General features: G+C 43.1%; 1 protein-coding gene across 2 annotated transcripts in view; it reads right to left on the reverse strand.

The window, feature by feature from the left end:
- rngtt (RNA guanylyltransferase and 5'-phosphatase) overlaps window positions 1-20,344 on the reverse strand; it is a 144,900-nt gene that overhangs the window by 108,768 nt on the left and 15,788 nt on the right. For both annotated transcript variants that reach the window (XM_020455435.2, XM_020455434.2), the window contains 4 exons: window positions 17,098-17,173; window positions 15,212-15,467; window positions 14,417-14,526; window positions 13,053-13,154 (listed from right to left, as the gene is read on the reverse strand). In XM_020455435.2, coding sequence (XP_020311024.1) covers window positions 13,053-13,154; window positions 14,417-14,526; window positions 15,212-15,467; window positions 17,098-17,173 — 544 coding nt within the window. The remainder of the gene's footprint in view (window positions 1-13,052; window positions 13,155-14,416; window positions 14,527-15,211; window positions 15,468-17,097; window positions 17,174-20,344) is intronic.

A 20,344-nucleotide genomic window follows, 5' to 3' on the forward strand; every position in this document is an offset into this window, starting at 1 on the left:
ACAATATAAAGCACGGTCATCCATTTGTTTGGGGTGGATTTTGACTGATATAATCTGAGTGTCTGGTCCATTAAAAAAAAAAAAATATCTCCTAAACCTGCCACAGTGGTTGGTGGACCAAAAAGTTAATTTTAGGCCCGGGCGCACATGATTACCCCAAGGTCTTCAGCCTTGGTTGGGATGTAGGCTATAGACCTTCTCTTTCACACATAATTTACAAATGCGAACAACCGTCTAGGTAAACGGAGTGCTTTTAGAACACTGTCGGGGCCAGACGTATAATCTCATTCTAATCACTCCACATCTCTACTCCACTGGCAGGGATCAATACTGGGCAGTGAGAATGACCCAGGTCTATAGGGCTGTATCCTAAATGGCCTTACTTCCTAAATAGTGCACTACTTTTGGGGAAAATTATGCTATTTCAAATCAAATTTTATTTGTCACAGACATATTTAGCTGATGTTATTGCGGGTGTAGTGAAATGCTTGTGTTCCTAGCTCCAACAGTGCAGTAGTATCTAACAAGTATCTCCATCCTTTTGTTGATGTTGAGGGAGAGGTTATTTTCCTGGTACCACTCCGCCAGGGCCTTCACCTCCTCCCTGTAGGTGCTCATCATTGTTGGGAATACGACTGTTGTGTCGTCTGCAAACTTGACTGAGTTGGAGCCGTGGGTATATCCACAGCCGTGGTTATATCCACAGTAAAATGAGTCCTATATCGACATAACCTGAAAGGTCGCTCAGCAATGAAGAAGTTACTGCTCAAAAACCGTCATAAAAAAGCCAGACTACGGTTTGCAACTGCACATGGGGACAATGTCCTCTGGTCTGATGAAACAAAAATAGAACTGTTTGGCCATAATGACCATCGTTATGTTTGGAGGAAAAAGGGGGAGGCTTGCAAGCCGAAGAACACCATCCCAACCGTGAGGCATGGGGGTGGCAGCATCATGTTGTGGGGGTGCTTTGCTGCAGGAGGGACTGGTGAACTTCATAAACTAGATGGCATCATGAGGGAGGAAAATGGAGTGGATATTTTGAAGAAACATCAAGACATCCGTCAGGAAGTTAAAGCTTGGTCGCAAATAGGTCTTCCAAATGGACAATGACGCCAAGCATACTTCCAAAGTTATTGCAAAATGTCTGAAGGACAATAAAGTCAAGGTATTGGAGTGGCCATCAAAAGCCCTGACCTCAATCCTATAGAAAATTTGTGGGCGGAACTGAAAAAGCATGTGCGAGCAAGGAGGCGTACAAACGTGACTCAGTTACACCAGCTCTGTCAGGAGGAATGGGCCAAAATTCACCCAACTTATTGTGGGAAGCTTGTGGAAGGCTACCCAAAAGATTTTACCCAAGTTATACAATTTAAAGGCAATGCTACCAAATACTAATTGAGTGTATTTAAACTTCTGACCCACTGGGAATGTGACAAAAGAAATAAAAGCGCTATTATTATTCTACCATTTCACATTCTTAAAATAAAGTGGTGATCCTAACTGACCTAAGACAGATTTTTTTGGATTAAATGTCAGGAATTGTGAAAAACTGACTTTAAATGTATTTGGCTAAGGTGTATGTAAACTTCTGTCTTCAACTGTATTACTGTTGTCCAGATGGGATAGGGCAGTGTGTACAAGTGCATCCTCAATCTACACACAATACCCCATAATAACAAAGTGAAAACAGGTTACACATTTTTGCAAATGTATTCAAAATACCTTATTTACATAAGTATTCAGACCCTTTGCTATGAAACTCGAAATTGAGCTCAGGTGCATCCTGTTCCCATTGATCATCCCTGAGATGTATTTACAACTTGGAGTCCAGCTGTGGTAAATTAAATTGATTGGACATGATTTGGAAAGGCACACACCTGTCTATATAAGGTCCCACAGTTGACAGTGCGTGTCAGAGCAAAAACAAAGCCATGAGGTCAAAGGAATTGTCCGTAGAGCTCCGAGACAGGATTGTGTCAAGGAACAGATCTGGGGAAGGGTACCATAACATTTCTGCAGCATTGAGGGTCCCCAAGAACACAGTGGCCATTGATTATTCTTGAATGGAAAAGTTTGGAACCACCAAGACTCTTCCTAGAGCTGGCCGCCCAGCCAAACTGAGCAATTGGGGGAGTAGGGCCTTGGTCAGGGAGGTGACAAAGAACCCTATGGTGAACTGAAAATGACAGATTTTAATGCAGCTCTGCCTGGCCTTGCATACAATGGCTTCAGAAAACATGAAGTTTGAGGAGTTGAGACAATCTCTCCTACACAAGTAAAATTTCAAAAAGACACCACCCCTATATTTTCTCTGAATTGGGCCGATTTTCTTGGAAAAACAACAAAAGATTGAGTGTAGCTATATTTTGGAAGTGGGCAGATGACACCCACAGAGGGAAAAAAACATTTATTGCAGGGCCAAAGTGGTCCACCTGCCATCTAATTGGCCAGTTAGCCATGTCTCTGCTGTCACTCTCTGAAGGGCCCTTCCTCATCAGTCAAGGATAAGCCACCCCCACTCTCTCTCACTCCCGCTTTCAGACCATCATAATGACACTGTATACCCAGTGCCAAACTATCATGGATCCCCAAAATGTAGGCCCTACAACAATTCAAAATGACTAATTATCCATACTGGCAGACATCCCTCTCCACCTGCAGCCCCAGTCCTCCAGTAAGGTTATAAAAGGCAGTTTTTCCCCCTTGTCTATTTCTCCAGCGCTTTGATCCTAATGATGCACAAACGGCCATTGTTTCGGCTGAGGCCTGAGCGACAGCAGCCCCCCCCCCCCCCCCCGGTGATCCTCAGATCAGACCAAGCAGCTTTGCAACATCAATAGGTGAGCAGCAGAATCTACTGGCAGACAAGGCATAGCTGCTATTTACAGCTGCTATTCTGTGAGATATACAGGTGCTCCACTTACACAGCCAGGCGTTGGTCTTAAGCATAGATTGCAATGTTGCGCAAACCATAAGCTTGGGCCAGCCCAATGCAAATATCAACTCTTGGTACATTTGATGCGTATTCTAATTCAAATCCATATGTTAAATGTGGTTACATTTATGCTACCTACCTACCCTTTAAACTACATCAGGAGACCACTTTTGAGGTCTGCGAAAAGTCATTTTTTTGTGCAGATATCCTTTAATTCAAGTGTGCACCAGCAAGAGACTTGGCTAGCAGTGTTTGTAGCGCAAGTTATTGCAGAGATTTACTAAACAAATTGCCACTGGATTGATATCATTCAGCCAGGTAGGCAGACTACTTTCTACTGTAGTTCACACTTCATTTAGAAGGTTTTTGGGAAAGCTTTTCCAGCGACCAGAAGATATTTGCCATTGGCATCGTCGATGACTGCTACACAGCGGAAGACAAAAGCGAATGCACAGACGAGCATTTCCTGTGCCGTTGCCTCGTCAGAAGGTTTACAGAATACCTAAATCACTGCTGCATTTTATTAATGTCTAATGATAATCTTGGCCAAATTACAAGATTATAAATTCAATACATCTGAATGTTGTTGAATTACGTTTTAATGTCTGGATTCCTTCTGCAGCGCAAATTTTATAGGGTCCTACTACTACCTACAGTGGTGGACGAGTGTAGAAAGGCTCTGAAAGATGACGATAACTAGCTTAGATGTATAGGATCAAGCACTTTGACAGAACTCCAGAGCTCATCTGTGGAGATGGGAGAACCTTCCAGAAGGACAACCATCTCTGCAGCACTACACCAATCAGGCCTTTATGGTAGTGGCCACTCCTCATCAAAAAGGCACATGACAGCTCGCCTGGAGTTTGCCCAAAAGGCACCGAAAGGACTCTTAGGACCATAAGAAACAAGATTCTCTGGTCTGATGAAACCAATATTGAATTCTTTGGCCTGAATGCTAAAGTCACGTCTGGAGGAAACCTGGTACCATCCCTACGGTGAAGCATGGTGGTGGCAGCATCATGCTGTGGGGATGTTTTTCAACGGCCGGGACTGGAGCAAAGGTTCACCTTCCAACAGGACAACAACCCAAAGCCCACAGTCAAGACAATGAAGGAGTGGCTTCGGGACAAGTCTCTCAATGTCCCCGAGTGGCCCAGCCAGGGCCCGGACTTGAACAAGATCAAACATCTCTGAAGAGACCTGAAAATACCTGTGCAGCGATGCTCCCCATCCAACCTGACATAGCTTGAGGGGATCTGCAGAGAAGAATGTGAGAAACTCCCCAAATACAGCTGTGCCAAGCTTGTAGCGTCATACCCAAGAAGACTCGAGGCTGTAATCGCTGCCAAAGGGTCTGAATACTTATGTAAATGTCAAAGTTAAATTTTTAATACATTTGCAAAAAATTCTAATGACCTGTTTTTACTTTGTTGATGGGGGGGGGGGGGCTTAGATTTTAGAATAAGGATGTAAATGCGGAACACGTCAAGGGGTCTGCATACTTTCCGAATGTACTGTACACTATGTATGATGCTACTGTATCAATCAACAATTGATTTGTTCATGTCATCACAGCATAGGAGTCATTCATGTCAATAAAATGACAAAGCGCCCATTAAAAAAAATTTACGTAAACAATAGGCCTAAACTGTTCCATTTCAGAAATTGCATTCACGAATGAAAGTGACCGTTTTTTGGTCTTTGCTGTAATAAAGGCTTTACAACACTCTCTGATACGCTTTATCATTTATTTAGTGTTGTTCAAATTGTTCCAAAGGGTCAGGAAAATTATATTGTAATCTAACAGCACCTGTTTGGAACAGTGCTTTTAAAAAAATATATATATATTTTACCTTTATTTTACTAGGCAAGTCAGTTAAGAACAACTTCTTATTTTCAATGACGGCCTAGGAACAGTGGGTTAACTGCCTGTTCAGGGGCAGAACGACAGATTTGTACCTTGTCAGCTCAGGGATTCGAACTTGCAACCTTTCGGTTACTAGTCCAACGCTCTAACCACTAGGCTACCCTGCCGCTTGCTCCTTACCTTCCTTTTCTTGATCTCCGGTATTTCCCACAAATAGTCAAATGTATCCCACACATCTGACTTCCCCTTCACTTCCTGTGCAACCAAGTTCATTTGTCACATCCTCTGCATCCATTTTGCTGTCACAAGTTTTACGGTGTTCAGAGTTTGTTATAACCAATTTATTGATGCGATTATGATGTGCCATAGGTCAGGCCCTATTGGTCACGTGCATGCGATGCATACATGTGTCACGTAAAGAGGGCGAGGGTTGAGAGAATGTTTTTCCTAAACAAATGAAGGATTTCGGTAACAATTTTTTAGTCCGAAATGTCTAACTATGTTGCAGCTTCAGCAACACAGACAGTGCAATAACACTGTTGATGTTCTGTGCAGCAGGGAGAAGAGAGTGAACTGGTGCTGGTCACAGCTAGTTTGAGCCAGCCCCGGCACAAGCAAATCAATTACGGTCGGAGTCTCTCTAGTTGCTTGTGTGCGAGTGTCTTAATTATTTAAATCAAACGGTTCTCTTAAAAGCATCGGACAAGCTCAGTGAATATAGTTGATTTGATTAAAACACATGGGATGTGTCTATATATATGGAAAAATACACATTTAAAAGATGACTCTTGGTCGAAACAACATAATTATTTTGTTGGGGACCAAAACTGGGAGGTGGGGTGACTGCTTTGTTATTGTTTCTATTAAGGATTCTAGCTTCACATTTCAAATTAAGATCCTACATCTGAATATTGAAAATCTGGCAGATCAACACAATAAAAAGTTAGTGAGAGGCATAGCATAATAACTGCCAACATTAGATAAACAACCAGTGCCTAAGTCTCCTTCAATAGCAAGCCTAGAGATACAATCTAACACAACGCCTTACACCATCAGTTCTTTCTTTTTTTATTAAACACCATCAGTCCCATTGATTGCTCATTTTGAGAAAATGACTGCGGCTAGGGTAGAGAAAGGGGTGCGAGGAAGGAGAAAAGAGGAGTTAAGCTCTTTCCACTGTTGGGCTGAGATAATGGAGACCCAGGGACCACATTGATTAGTGTCACTCTCCCTCTTCTCCAACCCTTGGATCAGGACAAGGATCAAACCATCGCTGACAGCCAGGAGAGCCCCCCCCACCCCCTCCCCCAAGACCACTACGTCCCAAACTACTCAGACCCCCCTCAGCGGTCCGTCACTCCTGCTGACCAATCTTGCAGGACCAGCTTGAGTCCAGAGACACATTTCCAATACAGCAGTTAAAATGTGCCCTGCCAGGCAGCATGCGGGATATGTAACGACTGAGATAAGAGTCAGGAATTCATTGCATAATCCGTGAGGGGCCTGGGGAAGATAAATTAAGATCAAACTGCACCTTGGCAATCAATCAGTAAATTTCCTTCCTGAAGAAATATGCGTGAGCATCCTTGAAATTCCAATTAAATAGTATCGCCAACATGTGGCAATAATTTCCCAGCTCTAACTGCTTCTGGCATTGAGGGCTCATATTTCAGTAATGTGAACACTTATTAATTATTACGAAACAGTTCTGGTGATTAATTACGGCCGAAGGTGGTGGAGATTAAAAACTAATCTCATCATCATAGCACGGGAGCATATGCAGATCAGCGAACGCCTCCAACGCCGCCACACAAGCAATTGACCCATGGTGCGTCCATCTGTCCCAAATGACACCCTTTTCCCTTTATCGTGCACCATTTTGACCATGGCCCATTGGGCTCTGGTCAAAAGAAGTGCACTATATCGAGAATAGGACGTCATTCGGAAAGCATCCTGAGAGAGGCGATCAGAGAGGTGCTGCTTTTCAGGCTTTATGTAGCTAAACATCACCATCATTAATTCGAGAGGACGTTTAACCAGGCCCAAGGAGGAGGGGGGTGTATCAATATCATCAATGCTCTTTATTCAGCACCTGCGTGTTTATCGCACCTGACAGACACACAATTCACATATTGAACTTGTTATTCGCTAAACAGGCAAACACATCAAACTGGTGGTCCTGTGGCTCAGTTAATGGAGGTTGGGGCTTCAAACAAGGTTATGGGGTCACCAATGTGAAAATGTAAGCATTACCATAAGTAGTTTTGGATAAAAGTGCCTGCTAAATAGCATATATTATTATATTAAACTGTGTGAGGTGAAAGAAAAATTGCAAACAAAAACACAGGAAAACCAGCAAAGCATGTCTCTGAAATAAATATTCCCCTTATTTGACAACCTCTCACATTTCGAAAAAAAAGACCTTGCTACAAAATGGAGCTTTTACAACTTCTAGCTATATGAATGGCCCTGAAAATGTAGTGAAATTGCCCATGACCACTTAGTGGGCTTCCAAATGGGCCCCATTTTTCATCCCCACAAACAATAGAAGATATCCGGACACGATCTGTCGGAACAAAAATGTCCCCGATTGACAAAATAGGCGCAATTTAATTTCATCATCGTGAGACCTTAAAATGTCAACCATCCTCCAGTGACAAGAGCAGCGGTACTCATTACCTGAGCTCTACCGCCGCCAAAGAAGAGACAGCTAATCATGCAAATATCCACACAAAAAAATTAACTTGCTGAATAATCCCATATGCTCTGCACGCATCCCAAACCAATGTCCAACATTCAACTCAGTGTGAACCTTCCACACTACCTGGATGGAAATAGAAGAATAAGATGTAGGCCTAAAGGAACAATGACTAAGGCATTACTGTTGTCAGCTTAGCACACTGGAGGAAAATAGGGAGAAAAAAAAAGTGAGAAAAACCAACTAAGCCATTAAAATGTCAGTTTAGCTGAGGCAGCGGAGCATTATCTAACTGATGTATTCTCGTCTCTAAAAAGCTGTCAAAAAAAAAAAAAGGAGGAAGGCCGGTGGCTGCTAGAGAGAACGTAAACTTAAGAAGACGCTGAGTCGGACGTCACCAGATGAGTTTTTCTGTGCGGTAGTTGAGCTTTTTTTGCAGCAGGGTTCTACTTTTGATATTGGCCAAGCAGCTTGCGGTGAGACTCTTCCGAGTTGCTAATGATGAGCTCCTATTGGGTTACTGGGGTGTTCACCCCTATGCCATTCCCTCCAAAACTGCACAGGTACAGAGTTTAGCTCCTTTGAATGCCCCATAAAATGATTCACTCCTCCTTTCGATTTGGAATTATTTAAGCTCTCTATTACACAGAGCCGTATATTTCAGAAGACTTTCAGAAGGCTTCAGGGCCTATTACAAGCAAATCTGTTCGATTCAATTTCTTGAGCAAAATCCTGAAATGGTATGCAAGTGCACAGTTATTACTTATGCCATGTGGCAGACCATGTCGGTGGGACTTTTAGGAACGGGTTTGGCTGTCTTATTTTTTTTGTAAGTCTGTTTGTCTACTGTGAAGAACATTTTTTTTTTTATGCATTTGTGAAAAAATATCTGGAGACCTGCCCCTGCAAAAACAGTAATTGCAACAAAAGATACATCAAAACTAGTGGTGTAAAGTAACTAAGTAAAAATATTTAAGTAGTATCTATACTTTACTATTTATATTTGACAACTTTACTCCACTACATGTAATTTTCACTCCCATACATTTTCACCTTACACCCAAAAGTACTTGTTACATTTCAAATGCTCAGGCAGGACAGCAATATGGTCCAATTCACGCACCTATCAATTTCACACGTAGTCATCCCTAAATGCCTCTGATCTGGCAGACTCACTCAACACAACAAATACTGTGTTTGCAAATAATGTGTGCCCCTAGCAGCTAAGCTAGCTAACTAACTAACTAACTGGTGCTTCCTTGATCAGTCAACAACAGCTAACTAGGTTTCCTGTTGATATCCAACTTTTAGCTAAAAACCATAGGATTAAAAATAGAAGGAAAGGAGAGATGGTTGTTGTGTGGAGGATCTTTATTCTTGTTGGCTAGCCACGATAGGTAACATGCCAACTAACGTTAGCTTGATAACTGCTTCTAAACAGCCAGCAGTCTCTTACAAACCACATCATTTGAAATGGAAGTGACTTGCGAGATAGCAAAACGGACAAAAGCATATACAACTAACACCGGCTGTGGATTTCTAACCAGCTTGTGCAGTGTGCAATCCTGAGACCTTCCTAGTCTCCTTCTCCCCACCAGAGAATTTGGGGGAGAAAAAGGAAAAAGCTACTGGATGACAATGTTTAAAGCAAAAGTTTTGTTTCCAAATCAAGTTTGAGGTGGGGTTTTACTGAGTGTTTTCTTAAAATGAATGCTTTTTCTACACCTACAAGTAAAGGATGGATCAACAAAATATTTGGGGTATGAGGCCCCCCCCCACACACACGTTGACCTAATTATTCAAGGCTTCTTCTTTATTTTTTACATTTTCAACATTGTAGAATAGAGAAAACATCAAAAGTATGAAATAACACATATGGAATCATGTAGTAACCAAAAGAAAGTGTTAAACAAATCAAAATATATTTTAGATGAGACTCTTCAAATAGCCACACTTTACCATGATGACAGCTTTGCACACTCTTGGCATTCTCTCAACCAGCTTCACCTGGAATGCATTTCCAACAGTCGAAGGAGTTCCCACGTATGCTGAGCACTTGTTGGCTGCTTTTCCTTCACTCGGCGGTCCGACTCATCCCAAACCATCTCAATTGGTCATGTGATGCAGCACTCCATCACTCTCCTTCTTGGTCAGATACACCTTCAGGCTGTGTAAGGGTTGTTGGGTCATTTTCCTGTTGAAAAACTAAGGGCAAACTAGATGAGATGGCGTGTCGCTACAGAATGCTGTGGAAGCCATGCTGGTTAAGTGTGCCTTGAATTCTAAATAAAATCACTGACAGCATCACCAGCAAAGCACCACCCACACCTCCTCTTCCATGCTTCAAGGTGGGAACCACACATGCAGAGTTCATCCGTTCACCTACTCTGCGTCTCACAAAGACACAGCGGTTCGAACCAAAAAATCTCAAATTTGGGCACATCAGATCAAAAGGACAGATTTCCACCGGTCTACACATTGCTTGTGTTTCTTGGCCCAAGCAAGTCTCTTCTTATTGGTGTCTTTAGTTGTGATTTCTTTGCAGCAATTTGACCATGAAGGTCTTAGTCACGCAGTCTCCTCTGAACAGTTGACGTCGAGGTGTCTATTATTTGAACTCTGTGAAGCATTGATTCGGGCTGTAATTTCTGAGGCTGGTAACTCTAATGAACTTATCCTCTGCAGCAGAGGTAACTTTGGGTCTTGCTTTCCTGTGGCGGTCCTCATGAGAGCCAGTTTCATCATAGCACTTGATGGTTTTTGAGAATGCACTTGAATAAACTTTCAAAGTTCTTGACATTTTCCAGATTGACTGACCTTCATGTCTTAAAGTAATGATGGACTGTCGTTTCTCTTTGCTTATTTGAGCTGGTCTTGCCATAATATGGACCTGGTCTTTTACCAAATAGGGATATCTTCTGTATACCCCCCTACCTTGTCACAAGAACTGATTGACTCAAACGCATTAAGAAGTAAAGAAATTCCACACCTTTTTGGTGACTACATGATTCCATGTGTGTTATTTCATAGTTTAGATGTCTTCACTATTATAAAAATAAATAAATAAAAACAGCACAAATAAAGAAAAATCCTTGAATGAGTAGGTGTCCAAACTTTTGACTGGTACTGTACCCATATCTTCACTGGACAGTTACTGTTAGACAGGGGTAGGCAAAACTGGTCTTGGAGTACCACAGGTACTACAGGATTATGTTCCAACGTGGGCACCACACCTGGTCAATTGATCAGTTAAGTGATTGCCTTAATTCAACACACCTGGTCTTCCAGGTTGGTTAAATCAAAAATATGAAGTGCCTGCGGTACTCCAGGACCAGGGTTGCCCACACCTTCTGTAAGAGATGTCAAGGGGTGTATTCATTAGTCTGATTACATCTGTTTACTTCAAACAGATTTTCTTTTGCAACAAAGACAAGAGTTTATTGGAAAAAAATTCAGGTAGGTCCCTCCCAGTTTCATTCCATTTACTTCCTACAGCAAACAGTAAACGGTTTAGCAACAGATTTCCGACTAATGAATACACCTAAGGTAAGAGGTCTCTTGCGGAGTGATGAGAAGCTCTGAGGGATGGGGAGAATGGAGTCTCAGAGTGCTTGTAGCATTGAGCTGTAACCTGGATAGATACCAGACAGCATGTTAAAAGGTTAAGTAAACTCAAAAAAGGTAGACAGCTGCATCAGCCAGAAAGCAATCCCCGAAGGCAAATCTCAGGAAGTATCATTGCTTCGATATCTCTAAGCCCTGTTATTGGTGTACTGATGGAGCAGTACTGTGCATTGTGTGATAAGACATCTTTATCTGGTGTGAAGGGCTCAATTTGCTCCAGCAAAGGACAGATCAACGTCAGTTTCTGACAGACTTGCATTTATTCAATGACTCCCACTACTTTCACTTCCATTATCTTTGCTTCCCTTCCAACTGGGCATTTAAACAACGACTGGGACCTGTTCATGATGACGCTACTCAGTCATGCATGAATGAACTGGCACGACTCAATCCCAATTGATATTACAACAACAAAAACTACAGAGCAACAATTTGAACATTTACCATGGCTTCCAACCCACAAGGGCTCATTCATAACGTACTTTGTAATGCAGGCCAGGGGAAACAAATAAGCAAAAAGCCATAGAGTGAGCTTGTTTCATCTCCTGTACAATAAGCGATTGGAGATGCATTAAAGTGGCAATAAGATGAAGGAACATTGTAAGAAGTGGTTGGAGGAAAGCTGAAAGGCAAGCAGGCAGTGGGCGGGAAGGCAGTGGTTCCACCACAGGCGAGCCGTTGCAAATTGAATAAAAAGGCCTGGCTGGGCTCTCAGGAGAAAACAAGTTACTCTCATTTATCTGAACAGCACATGGCGCCTGCGTCCCAAATGGCACCCTATTCCCTATATAATTCACTTGCCCTATGGGCCCTGGTCAAAAGTAGCACACTGTAGGGAATAGTGTGCCATTTGGGACATAGTCAAGGAGTTTTAGATGGGAAACCCATCTCGGCTCTGGAAAACCTAAATCTGCTCTAAGCACGGCCTGCCATCAGCCTATGGACCGCCTTTGTACAGATGAAGGGAATTGCCCCTAAATGATTGAGGTAGGCCTGATTCTTCTCACTTATATAAGTACGAGCGTCTGGGGCCTTTCTTCGAAAAGACCCAGAGCGCCAAGGACCCCCATCAGTGACATTGACCAAGGGTTGGTAGCTGAAGAGAGCTGGTTGGACATGGCAGTTCCTTCTTGGATGGGTGCCAGGTCTCCACTGACCACTCACCTCACTCCCTCAGGAAATGAAAGCACTGATATGTCAAATTTCTCAAATTGACTGCATTGCTTCATGAAATATTCACCAGCGTATCAAGAGAGGAAGTGTTTCAGCACAGGCCGCCAGAATACTAAAAACAAGTACAGCCCCTGGACAGGACGCTGGCCTCCAGGGTATGGGAAGGCAAAACAATTCACACTGAAAAGTGATTGGAAAGATGATCTGTGTTAGTCTGTTGGGAGTCTTATTCCAGTGGGAAGGAGATTTGTGGGAGACAGCCACAGCCCCTGGGTACTCCTGTGGCTTCCTCTGTCCAGCCAATCTGCAATTAAAGCCAACCTCCACACAAACCGAGTAGCGCTGCCACTCAAGTGCGCTGGGCTAATCGAAGACGATTAAAATCCATGTTTGCAGTGTACGGGAACAATGTTAGTATTCAGCTCACAGCCCTGACTAAAAGGCCAGGAAAATGAATGATAAATGAAGCCAGGGGATCAGTGCCAAGTGCCCAGTCAGATACTGCCATATAAAAAGGCATGTGCTGCACACTATAATATTCCTGCATATTGTCAGTGAGGACTAGAAGCTAAATACCAGGGAGAGGAGAGAAAACAGCTAAATAGCCAAATCCACTGCACAAATTGATTCATATTCAAGTCCTCCAGTGAAGCACAGTTGGATAGGAATTCTACAAGTGTGTTAACCAACCTGTTGTGAGCCCTTTGTGGTCATATAGGAGGAGAGAGGACACTGAAAGACGAGGGACTCACCGTGTGCCGTCGGCCTTCCAGCTGACCTTGTAGGGATTCTGTTCCAGAAAGCGAAGGTTCCGCCTGTCCATGGACACGGGCTGAGCACCTGGAAACCCAGACCTAGAACACACACAGAATACCCTTTTTATCAACAATGCCCTGGTGAGAACATCAGCGATTGGAAATTCAGACGGCTTTATAAAACTCTTACATGAAACTCCTCTCTTATATGAGACATGATGCTGTAGAGCTGAAACACCACAATTCCTCCATATCGCTAGTAAAGAAAAAAGACACCTATGGCAGAACAGTCATTTCCTACCCTTGTACCGCTTAAGGCGTCTGCATACTAGGTTCGGTTTTCTCCTAGCAGAATTCAGCTTGGCGAAGTGAATGTTTGTGCCTTACATACTCCCTTAAGACCTTATCTTGAAAAACGAGACAAAAAAGGGGCAACAGTAGTCTCGCCCTCGAGACACCATAGCCAGTGTACACTTCATCAAAAAAGTCCAAATTCATCTAAGATTATAAAAAATATATTTGATTTCTTGATTTATTTTGTTCCGCGGACTTATCCGCACAATTTTACTTCCAGCTAAGATGTTTGGTTGAGTAATTCTCAATTGAATGAAAACGAGTCTCTCAATGAATGACAAACACTTAATTGAAGAATCCTTACTGTTGACCAATCACCAACGAAGGGCCATAGACTTCAGCTACCACCCTTCGGCATGCCACAAGAAAAAATGGAGAGTGCACAAACAGCCGGAAAAAAACCTTGCTGAAGACCAAAACGAACAAAAACGTCACTAAATATGCACAAATTGGTTTGTGTCCAGGGTCTGTCGCAGCCGACCAGGAGACATGGGGCGGCGCACAATTGGCCCAGCATCGTCCGGGTTATGGGAGGGTTTGGCCGGCCGGGATATCCTTGTCCCATCGCACTCTAGCGACTCCTGTGGCGGCCCGGGCGCAGTGCAAGCTGACACGGTCGCCAGGTGTACAGTGTTTCCTCCGACACATTGGGGGCGTCTGCCTTCCGGGTTAAGTGAGTATTCTGTCAACAAGCACTGCGGCTTGGTTGGGTTGTGTTTTGGAGGACGCACCGGTTCTCTACCGTTGCCTCTCCCGAGTCCGTACAGGAGTTGCCAATTGGATACCACAAAATTGGGGTCGAAAAGGTGGTAAGAAAATATATATACTAAAAATACACAAAAAAAAAATATGCACAAACTGTTTTGGATGGGAAGCATGCGGACATCTATAACAGTACAAAGCCTATAAAATCTCCAGTAAGAGTGAGTCACACACACACTAGAAGGGAATATATGACAAAGAGAGAGAGATTGAGAAAGAGATCAGTAGAGAGAAAGAATCCTCACTTTTCCCATTCCGCAAACTCCTGACACTTCCGTTGGATCTCGGCCAATTTAGGCTGTGTGGTGACCTGTGTGACGCCTTTCACTGTGACCCCCTCCACGAATATAGCACCCTGAGAAAGACAGAGCACACAACAGACATTTAAAAAAAATACATTGACGTCCTATTCAAAACACACAATCCGAACAGCTCGGGGAAACAGCCAAGAAATTACATTTGCTGAAGATTTTCTGTTATCTAATGCCATCATTCCATGGTGTGGTGCACTCATTGGGTATGTGACAGACTATGTCCAAAATGGCATCCTATTCCCTATAATAGTGCACTACTTCCGACCAGAGCTCTATGTGCCTTAGTCCAAAGTAGTTCACTAAATAGGAGTGCCATTTGGGATGCATATTGAAAAATAGATGAGGGCCCCGTATCTTTTTTATATATGTTTCTGGGGATTTAAGCAAATTTGCCCTCGTTTGTATCACTTCAGAAGAGTTTCCTCTTGCACCGAGTTAAGAGGCATATGATGTACATTTGGAGAGCGCCAATATCAGAGGGTCCCATGCGGTTCTCAGTCACACCACATGAGCTATGTGTCATCTGGAGCAGAACCAATGGATATCCTCTCTCAGCTCCTAAGCTTCAGCCCATTTCCCCAGTGCTCGGTCACTCTCAGACTGCATCCCAAATGGCAATGCATTTCCTATATAGGGGTTAGTTTACCATTAGGGACACAGCCTCTCTACTTGGAAACAGCCCATTTCCCCAGTGCCCTCTCTTTTCTCAGTCAGTCTGAGTCTCACAAATTTTAGTCTCTCCTTCCTCCGTTTCCCTGGCGCCGACTCAGAGGAGGAGGGGCCTGACTGAGACTCTTGGCCAATCACGTTGCCATCGTCGTCCTGGTCGCCGTCGTCGTCATCGAAGCACCACTCTGGCAGCGCGGGGGCGGGGGGGGCATCTTCGACATCTCCATAGCGACGGAAGAGCTCCTTGAGGTAGTCACCTTTGTAGATCCCAGGGGCGCGGGCCTGGGCGAAAGCAGCCACCGCCGCCTCGACACTGACCCACATCAAGAGACACACAGAGGAACACAACAGAGCATCAGCCAGGCCCTGGATTGTCATGAGATTTGAAAAGTGTAACCTATTCGGTCTGACATGATTGAGAAAACTGTGCCCCTTGAACCGATTCCTCTTCTACTTAATGATGACTCAGGTACAGGGCTCTACGCTGACCTTTTAAATGTATTACAAGGAGCACGTGAGCACCTAAGTAGAAAAATGAAGGCGCACACAAAGAAATTCAGGAGCACAATTCAAAATATTTGGAGGTATTAAAGTTAGAATGCTTCATTTTTCTAGGCGCACTAATGCTCCTAAATTAATATTTCAGGTCGCACAGCAGAACATTTAGACGCATATGCAAGTAAAATGGTCCCACGGTACGCAGCTGAACGAGAAACAATGCAAGGTTTGGCTGGCTGCGCTGACAGCTGCCAAAAAAACGTATTGTTCAGCGCTGGTTGCCACCACATCACAGGACGTCAATGAGCCATCAGTGTACTGGCCATCAGTGTACTAGACGTCTCAGCTCAACAGTCCTATTTGACCAATGGCCAACCCTGTCAAAAATCCTTCAACAAACGTATCTGATCAGATCGCTGCTAAGTAGCAGAGTAGTTATTGTATGTCTGCTGACTGATTCTGTGGCTGACAGTGTGAGAAAGGAAATACCAACCACATGTGATATTGTCATCCAGAACCAGAACTGATGCACATCTCAGACTCTCTCTGTCTGTGTGTACTGTGGGACTATTTAACCAGAGGAAATGGGGGAGGGGGGGGAATGTGGTTGTTCATCCTGCCTATACCTCCAACACTGAGCCCAAGGGAATTTACAGATTCCGCTTTCTTAGACCCATTTACAAATACACATTCTCTTCCTGCCTAAAGACACAATCATCCCCTGCCTTTCTTTTCCGCTGCAGTAAATGATTCAGCACCTCTGGTGTCAGGTGTGGAGTTGACTCTTCACCACCAACCTGGGAGCCTGTCTTTCCCCAAGCGCAACTTTATTGACACTGACAGCATCCCTCCTTGTGACATTACATTTGGGACAGTGTCAAGCTGTCATCAAGGCAAGGGGTGGCTACTTTGTGGAATCTAAAATATATGTTCAGTTGTTTAACACTTTTTTTGGTTACTACATGATTCCATGTGTTATTTCATAGTTTTGATGTATTCACTATTATTCTACAATGTATACATTTTTAAAAAAGAAAGAAAGAAAAACCTTGAATGAGTCAACGTGTCCTAACTTTTGACTGGTACTGTATATAGAACCCAGAGACTTCTATTGCAGAGCTGTTTCAATGAAGTGGCCAGTTTTGTATTGGCGCTTATCATATGGTTTGGGTAGGTAGAAATAGTTGTAATAGAAGTCTCTGATAGAACCCAACCCAGTCAACCACAAGGCTTAAGTCTGCTTCCACAGCAGCATGGCTCCACCCCTAAGGGGACTGCAGGAACACACAGAAGTGATGCAAGCCATACCACTCTGGGAATTGTGTTGGTTGTGTGGTCAATGTTGGAATACGTGAACATGTGATTTGGCAGTGAGATACACAGAAGTCATGTGTGATAAACACAGTTCTGTGGGGTGTTGATTGATCGGGATGGCTAGGCCTTACCTCCAGTCCAACTTCTCCACCAGGTAAGCACAGATCAGAAAGCCTGTCCGGTTGAAGCCGTGCGTGCAGTGGACACCTGTGGGAGAAGAAAGAAAGACACTGCACATGTCAATAAAGCAAAGTGCCCATCTGTCACTACAATTGGTGTGTGCGCGCGCGCACACGCACACACACACTTGCATTCAACAAAACGCAAATGAGGCAGTCCAATAACCCTGTCACTTTCTAACCATCTTATTACATGCATGACGTGAATCCTATATGTCAAGACAGGAGGTGGTGGAACTGGTGGCCTGGCTACGCGTAATACCCACTGGGTCTGAGATGCCTAATTGTCTGCTGGGCGATGCTTCTCTAGGTGGGGGATGGTCATACCATGGATCAGTTAAAAAAAGAACTTTATTGATTCAATTGATAAAATATTCAATTTGGCCTTTAGTACCAAATCCCATTGAAACGCATTGAATAACATTCATAAAATGGCAAAACAAAAGGTCATAAAAAAGTGTCTGTAATTTCTAGGAGATATATTTGTTGTTTTATTTACATATTTAACACCTTTCTTGGGGTAGGCACAAAACTCTCTCTATACTAGCATAGATTTTATTAAATCGATTTTCGGGATGTCTCACAGACAAACACTGCTCTCTAGCTCTGCCACCTTTCACTAAAGATGCAGAAGTGAGACATCAGCAGATCTCTCTAGCTTAAACTAATGGATATTGGAGATGTTGTATCATGTGCGTCAATCGACTCTAAGGGGTTTTAAAGTAACTGCCCATTGAAAATCTCAATTTTAAAAAGGTCATATTTTGTTAACTCACATCCAAATAATGTTGACTCGCCCTATAGACTTCGTTCCAGTACACAACACACTGACGTCACGCAGAGATGCGTGCGACTCCTGGCTGCAGTAACAAAGCCATCATCATCTGCGCCCATTCAACACACCCTAGATTTACGTTTGCATTACTTCTAAACAAAATACCTTTTTGTGGTTCTGATACGCTTACACAGTTTTGATTCTTTCTTGAACAGTCGCTAAGATTATATTTGGTTGTGATCTTTTCACAAATAAAAATGTGGGATGCAGTAGTTGTTAGCTAGAATGCAAATTGAAAATAGGCTGTAAAAAAACCTAGCCAAAGAGCCATTGAAGTGTTGTTGTTTTTTTTAAGTATAAAGCAGTTGATTTTCAATGACCAAACATTATATTAAGCAGGACATTCATACGAGCCTTAAAATCCAATTATAATACAAAAGTAGTGTGAAACGCACTCATTATCTTTTTATGCTGGTATCCTATAAGATCCCCTTCCGTGTTCTGCCACCAACTTGCGAGCATTGCCCTTGTGCGGCATTGTTTGCAAACACAGAAAGGGGTCAAAACACATTTATGTCCAAAGCATAAATTGCAGGCGAAAAAAACAACTTACAAATAACCCCACATCAAACAGAACACGATGTCATCTTCTTGAGGAGGACCAGCTTGCAAATAAGAGCTCTCGAGAAAGATGATCTGGCCAATCAGCGGTCTACTTGCATAAATATTTTGAATGACCGGTATATACCCAGACCATTCTGTTGTTGGGGTACGCCCACACCATTCCAACACAGAAAAACAGCTTTTTAAACATACTTAATTACCATTTTGGGGGGGTGGGGGGACAATTTCACTCATATTGTAAGTAAATAAAGATCATATTTCATAGAAATCTGAAAACACTAGACAGTTACTGTAAAATCAGTTCACCAGCCACTATCTGACACTATGTCTGGAGTTTATGCTACATACACAAAGGGCCTGTATTCATAAAGCATTTCAGAGTAGAAGTGCTGATCTAGGATCCGTTTAAGCTTTTTTTAGATAATGACTGGACAGGGAGAACCTGATCCTAGATCAGCATTCTTACACTGAGTCGCTTTGCGAATACGAATGGCAGACCCGATCTAACGTTAGGGGAGGGGTGGAAGAAGGACAGAGAAACAGCCAGGGCGCACAGGGAATCGGTTAATTTATTTTTCAAAGCAGGGAAGTATAATAGGGGCAAACAAAATCTTCACTCTTTAAATCGCATGTCAGTGGCGGAGCATCTATCAGCATTGAGATGTGATTTGAGAGGGGTGGGGGGGGGGACAGGTTGGATATTAGACTCTAGGCCTTGTCAGTCTGTGAAGCATCTCCCTCGGCCATTGTTATTCAGCGGTTTCTATCAACTTTAAAGGGGAAGATGGAAATGGAGATGAAGTCTCCGGTAATGATGAGGATTTTTATTTGAGGAGGAATGATGCAAGGAAATGTTATTTGATGACAAATTCGTCTTCTAATTTCATAGCTGATCTACCCCCCCCCCAAAAAAATAGGGTTACATTCACCAGTCCTGCTGTCTAATTTCAACATCTGCATTAATACCAGAGAGAACAGATAAATATCAATGGGTGGCCGACAGATGACATTTTTATAATGACATTCATATATTCTACCCTGGTGTTCCAACAATTTCATTTACAACACGGCACTGAGGGGCGAGCAGCCGGAACACAGGTTGCTGTTGAACTGCACTACCAGAGGCCACAACAGAGTGCCACAGAGCCCCCTGCTGGTCACAGCTTGGAAGTACACCCCGGTGCTCCAGTAGCCTTGGACGGAGCTTTGCCAAAAGACGCCATGTCTGAATACCCGTACTTGCATTCTAAATAGTACGCATTTTGGGTATCCTGAAAAACATAAAGACTTAAAATATGTGAAATATTTTAAATGTAGTATGCTTTAAATGCCAGGATGTCATACTCCTTTCGGATTTTCATCTATTAGAATTCGCGGCACACTACTGAGGAAGGGAATCGTCTTTAGAGACCCACGTGTGTCTGACAACAGCTTATAATCAGCGGTGGAGACGCACTGTACCAAAATGAACGAGTGGCAGGAATTAACTTAATGGCACACTAGATTACGCATTCTCAGTAGGATTATCCTAGTATGCTGATATTTGTTGCTTACTGTATTCGTTTTTTACTACACTACATTTAGATTTGTCATTTAAGTGCCTTGCTCAAGGGCTAATCGACAGAGTTTTCACCTAGTTACCACGGGTATTCAAACCAGCAACCTTTCGGTTACTGGCCCAACGCTCTTAATCACTAAACAGTACCATCTAAATAGTATGTAGTACAATTGGTACACATTTTGCAGTGTAAATAAGTAGTAAGCGAGACAGATTTCAGACACGGCCATAGTGTCCATGGG

The sequence above is a fragment of the Oncorhynchus kisutch genome, linkage group LG21 (genome assembly GCF_002021735.2).
Source record: "Oncorhynchus kisutch isolate 150728-3 linkage group LG21, Okis_V2, whole genome shotgun sequence".
NCBI lineage: Eukaryota > Metazoa > Chordata > Actinopteri > Salmoniformes > Salmonidae > Oncorhynchus > Oncorhynchus kisutch.